This window comes from Cinclus cinclus, chromosome 14 (assembly GCF_963662255.1).
Source record: "Cinclus cinclus chromosome 14, bCinCin1.1, whole genome shotgun sequence".
NCBI lineage: Eukaryota > Metazoa > Chordata > Aves > Passeriformes > Cinclidae > Cinclus > Cinclus cinclus.
In genome coordinates, this window is record NC_085059.1 from 5,989,353 (window position 1) to 5,995,841 (window position 6,489).

General features: G+C 51.3%; 1 protein-coding gene across 1 annotated transcript in view; it reads left to right on the forward strand.

The window, feature by feature from the left end:
- NRG2 (neuregulin 2) overlaps positions 1–6,088 on the forward strand; it is a 152,007-nt gene extending 145,919 nt beyond the window's left edge. Inside the window, exons 9-11 of the mRNA XM_062502048.1 lie at positions 534–661; positions 3,093–3,317; positions 4,681–6,088. Coding sequence (XP_062358032.1) covers positions 534–661; positions 3,093–3,317; positions 4,681–5,338 — 1,011 coding nt within the window. The 3' untranslated portion in view covers positions 5,339–6,088. The remainder of the gene's footprint in view (positions 1–533; positions 662–3,092; positions 3,318–4,680) is intronic.
- The last annotated feature ends 401 nt before the right edge of the window (positions 6,089–6,489 follow it).

A 6,489-nucleotide genomic window follows, 5' to 3' on the forward strand; every position in this document is an offset into this window, starting at 1 on the left:
GCAAGCTCTATCGGGTCAGCCTTAGGATATTAAAATTTAGCTAGGTTGGATCCCAACCATGAAGGAAGGGGAAAAGGGAATTCTAAGAACCACAGCCCATAGTACTGACTCTCTCAGAGAACTTAGTGCCCCTGTGAGAAGCAGGGCTGGTTGCTAGATGAAGGAATACCTCAGCATGAATATTTGGATCACATCTGGTGTTTCTGTAGGACTCACATCTCTGACAGATTTCTCTTTTGGCTGGTACTCAGTCAGGTGTAACCAGCTGTGGGCAGAGATGTGTCTCTGCTCAGTAGCTACACATGGTACCACTGTCCTCTGGGGAATCTCTTGGCTCTCCAAACTCTTCTGCAATCCCTTTGAAGGGGCAAAGAAAAACCTCTACCCTCCTTGTCCCTTCCTGTGGGGTGGGGAGCTTCTGGGTTCACTCAGTCCTCATCTAACTTCACCAGAAATAATCAGGCCAGCTAAATTTTTCTTTGGCAGCATTCACAGACTGATGGCTGATCTGTGTGATTCTTCCTATCTTGCAGTATATTTCTAAGAATGTTTCTGCCACCGAGCATGTGATCCGAAGGGAAACAGAGACAACCTTTTCAGGAAGTCACTCCTGCTCCCCATCTCATCACTGCTCCACAGCCACTCCAACGTCCAGCCAGAGGTGAAGTATACCATTTTCTCTGGACCTTTCTCCTGCTATTTGCCGTAGGATGCTGTGAGATTCTAGGATTTTCCTTTCTCCTCCCTTTCTGTTTTCACTTGATGTTTGGCTCTGTAATGGCATACAGGTTCACACTGCAGGACTTTGCAGGCACAGCTGGTTTGTGAGAGGTGTGGAAAAGTATGTTCCTTGACCTGCAGGGAGGTGCCAGCAGGATCATGCAGCACTGACATAGCTGGAAAACAGGAGGAAATGAGCCTGTGCTTTGCACAGACCCAAAAAGGAGGATGTGTGTAGGAAAGGTTTTGCAGGTTTTGTTTGCAGCCACACTGGACATCAGAAATACTTCATTAAACACACAGGTTATGTGTTTCATATTTAGAATGTATTTGCCCTGTGGGAGACAAAGTACACAAAATATCACCAAATGTTTTGATTGGTTCCTCAAAGTCAAGGTCTGACTTGGAAGTCACAGGTTTTGACCAGGAGGAAAATGCTCCTGTGACATTTATCAGCCTCAGGCTCAGGTGGTGGCTCCTCTTTCACTGGAAGTCATTCTGAAACTTTGGAAAACTTTGTCTAGCAGGAAAGTACCAAAAGACAAAGGATGGGACACAGTTTTTGTTTTCATTTCAAAATAACGATTGGGAGAAGAATGCCATGGCTTGGAACCTGAATCTTCTCAAGTTTTTTGAGAACATTTAAATTGCAGATGGACCTCCGTATTTTTTTGATGTCCAGAAAAGTCTTTCACATGTTCTAAAGAAAGTCCTGTGCTGTTTTGAGTTTGAGTTCCAGTTCCTGCTCTTAGACAGCTCCTGTGCTTCTTCCAGTAAGTGACAGGGGTTTTCCTTGGAAATCACTTGCCTTTGATATGTGGCTGGCTCAGGTCCTTCATTAGCCAGATGGGGTTGTCCCCATTCATCCAGGAATGCAGCTGAATTTCAGCTGAAGCTCACAGACGGCTCCAGGCAGGTTTCCTTAGAGTCCAGGCATTCCTTAGGGTTGAGCAAGTACTCTCAGTTACAATGGGCAAGATCAGCTTCAGATGTTGAACTTGGATTTTCAGGTGAATTCCTCCCCAGATTCCTCTGGTTATACCTCCAGCAAGTCGAGAGGGAGCCAGGAATGACTTGATGGGCTGGGAATGACTCCCTTTTCCAGGGAAATCCCACTCCTCATGAGCTAGATGATAGATTTGCCAGGGTTTTTTGCATCTATACTCTTCAGCCCAGCCCTGGCTGGGTGTGTGCAAGCTTGAGCCAGGTGAACAGTGGCTACTGTGCCTGCAGTGCTGCACCTTGGTGGCCTTCCATGCTCACTTCAAAGGCCTGGGCCAACCCTGGGCACCTTCTGAAGACACAAAGGTGTGTCTGGAGGGCAGCATTAGCTCATGACAGCTGTAGGGAGGAACCTACCCTGGGTAGCCTCTGGTCCTGGCTACCTGCCACCTCATTTTCCTGAGTCAAGTGCAGTGAGCAGGTGCTTCTTGAAGTCATGCCAGAGGCAAACTACTGGCATAATCAGGCTCCATTTTACTCCATCAGCGCCTCTAATGAGGACACTGTTTGAAGTTATAAATGAACATGTGCCTGGAGCCATCAATAATTAACAAGTTCTTGGGAAATCTTAATGAGTGCTGCTCTCCTCTGTAAACTCCCACCCAAAATCCTCCGCCCACACAGCTCCAGCTAGTGCAGTTTGGGAGTTCAGAGGGGTTGCTGTCATGGATCATGTGTTTCTGTGATGGTGGGGGTCAGCGTGGTGGCTGTGGCACTGGTGGGACCCCGGTGTGCAGGTGATCCTGTGCATCCCTGGTGAGTCCTTGTGGGATGTCCTCCTTGCACCAAGACTGGGGCTGGTGGGGCTCCAGCTGCTTAGCACATCGTGGTCTTTGTCTAGCACCTTGAAAGTGTTTTGCTGCCAAAATCTTTGGTAGACTTTGCTGATTTTGAGTGGCTTCTCCTGTCTCCTCTCTGGTAGCGATTCCAAAGGGGCTGTCACTTGGCAGGGCAGGTGCCACATTGGAAGGAACTTGGCTGACTTGCCTTGGCATAGCCAATGTGTTGTTCCACACCCAGAACACTTTGCAAGCACAAAGCAGAATTGCCCTGGCCTCCCTCCAGAGGTTGTCCCATCCTGCTCCCAGCAGGGACAAATACCTGCTACTGCACTGGTTTACTTTCTTTGTCCTCTAATGGCATCTCCAGGAAGGATCCAAAGAAAGGCAAATCAAAGGTAGGGTTGGGAATCTGAACATCCCAGATGTGTCTGAATGAGAGAGAGAGAGAGAGAGAGAGAGAGAGAGAAAGAGAGAGAAGGGGGACACCAGTGCAGAGGTGCAGAGCCCAGCATGAGCAGTGCCTGTGTCTTTGGAGAAGAGCTGGGTGGGGATTCCTTGCTCACTGTCCACATGGGCTTTGCTCCACAGACATGAAAGCCACACCTGGAGCTTGGAGCGAACAGAGAGCCTGACTTCAGATTCCCAGTCTGGGATAATGCTGTCCTCGGTGGGAACCAGTAAATGCAACAGCCCTGCGTGCGTGGAGGCGCGGGCTCGCCGCGGGGCCACCTTCTGCATCGAGGACCAGCGGAGGCCCACGACGCAGTACCGCGACTCGGTGGACTCCCTGCGGGACTCGCCCCACAGTGAGAGGTCAGACTCCGCTGCTTGGTGCCCCCACAGCACAGCAGAGGCGAGCCCTGCCTCCAAGCCAAGCCAAAAAAGGTTTGCCTTTTCCATGGTGGAACTGGGGGAACTCCAGCCCTGGTCCTGCCAGAAGAAGCCAGTTCCCCCAGGAGGCCACTCTGGTCGGGGCAGCAGCCTTGGTGGCAATGTAGGTTTGGAGCACAGGGATGACAGGAGCAGAATATGTCTGGCTGCAGTCAGCAATTGATAGAGAAAAACTGGCTGGGAGAACACCCTGGGCAGCTTGGTGGGCTGCCAAGCAGGATCTGGCCCTCAGGTACTTGGGGAAAAGGTGTCAGCACAATCCTGGATGAGAGGTGAGAGGGTGCTGCATGTGGGCACAGCCTTGGGACAGGACTAGGTATGACCCAGCCTTCAAGGAGCACAGCTGCAGAGCTGAGACACCAGCAGCAGCAGTAACAGTTGTCCTCTTCCCAGTCTGGTTCCTCATGGAGCAGAAGCACGTCTCCAGCCTTGCTCCAGTCCTTTGCAGGTAGCCATGAGGGATGCTTGGTGGCCACCTCTCTAGGCAGTTACCCTTCAAGGCGATGGAACTTGTCCATGTGGCAGAGGAGAAAGGCAGCATCTCCTGCTCTCATTCCTGTCCCTGGTCCGTTCAGGCAGACTGACCCAGCTCCTATGGGGTTCTCATGCATTACAAAACACACGGGTGAAAAGGCCTGGGATGAGTGAGACAGCCTGGGCAGGCGGAATTGGGCAGAGACACCACTGGGAATATCAAGAGCAAAATAAGATCTGCTCCTTAGAATGAGGTGGTGCTGAAGGAAGGGCTGTTTGGAGAGGGGCTAGACCAGACCTGAGTGACCACACTGATGTTGTCACTAGAGTAGATGGAAGTGGTAGATGGCTTTTTGAGACACAAGATTTGCGCTAAGTCAGAGAAAGCAATGCCCAGGGTTTCCCCATCTGCGGCCTGAGCAGGGAGAGGGAATTCCAGGGACCTTCCTCAGAGACAAGCCTAGCAGCCCTGGCGGGAGCAGAAAGCAGCTGTCAGGCAGATGAGAGGCAGTGAAGCCGTGACTCAGCCTGCTGGGAGATGCTGCAGGGTTTGCAGTGTTGCAGAGCAGGAACTGTGCACTGTGTTCCTCAGGAGAAGCAGTTTGGGGGATGCTCAGCCCATGCAGCCCATTGCAGCTAGCAGTTCAGTCTCCCTTGGCAAGGTCCCTCCATCTGATTCCCCAGGAGAACCTCCATGAGCAGGTTCACTGGAGGCCTCATGGGTCCCTGGGCCTGGTGTTCATCAAAGTGCGGGCTCAGCTGGTGGTTTTTGGGGTTGTTCGGTGTCCAAACAGAGCTGTTGCTTTTCCAGGTATGTGTCGGCCCTGACCACACCAGCACGCCTGTCGCCCGTTGACTTCCACTACTCGATGACCACGCAGGTGCCCACCTTCGAGATCACCTCCCCCAACTCGGCGCACGCCGTGTCCCTGCCGCCGGCGGCCCCCATCAGCTTCCGCGTGGAGGAGCAGCAGCCCCTCCTGCGGCGGTACCAGCTCCCCTTCCAGGACACACAAAGGTACGACAGCTACTACCAAAGGAAGACCTACCTAAACGACAGCATGGGGAGCTTGCCCTCCAGCCCCTTCCGCATCACAGAGGACGACGAGTATGAGACGACACAGGAGTATGTCACAGCGCTAGAGCAGCCAAAGAAAACAGCCAGCAGCAACAGGCGGTGGAAAAAATCCAAACTGAACGGGCACATCCCTCACAGAGCCAGAGCCGTCCGGGACTCCTTCTCCTTGAGCAGCGCCTCTTACAGCGAGTCTGACGAGGAGCTGGTGGCTGAGAGCACCCCGTTCCTAAGCACTCAGAACAATGAGGCGGCGCACACGGAGTCGCCGCCGCTGCACCGGCCGGGCGACAGCCGGACTCACTACTCGTGCCGCGGGCACGGCGCGCACGGCGATGGCGGCCGCGGCAGCCTGGCGCACGTGGCACCCAAAGCGGACCCCGACCCTCTCTAGGCGCCTCCCGCGCTCCTGTGAGCGCAGCCGTGACATGCATGGAGGAGGCCGAGGCGAGCCACAAAAAAAAAAAAAAAAAAAAACAAAACAAAACAAAAATAAACAAAAAACCAAAACCACGCAAAACCACGAAACGAAACGGAAAAAAAAAGAAAAAAACACACACACACGAAAAAAATAAATATTTTTATTTTATATAAAAGAGGGGGGGAAAAAAACCAAAAAATATAACGAATAAAAAATGTTTTATTTTCATTTTAGCGAAGTTGTCTTATAATAGCTAATGACAATGACTTTTTTATAGGGAATCTCTATTTATATGTAATGTCTTGATTTACAGCTTCCGAGAAAAAAAAAGTAAAAAAAAAAAAAAAAGAAGAAAAGAAAACAAACAATAAAGTTAAAAAAAAAATGGGCCAATTTTTGACTACTTAAAAATAGAAAACAAAACTATCGTGGTGCCTTTTGCTGTATGCTAGTGCTGGGATTCATGCTGAGGATTCTGTTTCAGTAGCATTTTTAAGGTCACAGATTTTTGTTTGGGAGAAAACCTGTCACAAGGGCGCTCTTCTGTTGGAAAAAATCAGCCTTGCCACTTTGCCTCGTACCCTGCTATTAATGATCTTATTCTTTAACGTATTGTTTAAACACACATTAAGGACATGAGTGGGAGCATTTCCATTATCATGTCTAACGAGGATCTGTCTTGCCCTGTAAACTACTTGTATTTTTGCTTAAATCAGGAGGAAAAGAAACCCAACAGTACTGTGCTGAAATGCAGAAATAACATTTCTTTTGCCACACAGGTAGGAAGAGAAAATGAAATCACGCAGCAGCAACAGCAGCCCTTACAATATAGCTCTCAACCTTTGGCCATCTCACCGGTGGGTCTGGAGTGGGGTTGGCACAAGTCTGTAGTGAAGCCAGGCAGACACCCCTGTGACCACCGTGGGTCACACCTGTCACGTATCCTTGAATCCGGGTCGCTGAGCCAGCCCTGGCAGCCGGCCCTGCGAGTGGCTCCGTTCAGCCGCGGTGCCTCATGGTGGCCACGTGGCCGCCACACCGCCGTGCTGGCCGCGGCGTCCCCTCGGCTGAGCGGCGCGACGTCGGCCACGGCGCCGCGGGGCTGCCGGAGCTGTGGTGTCCTG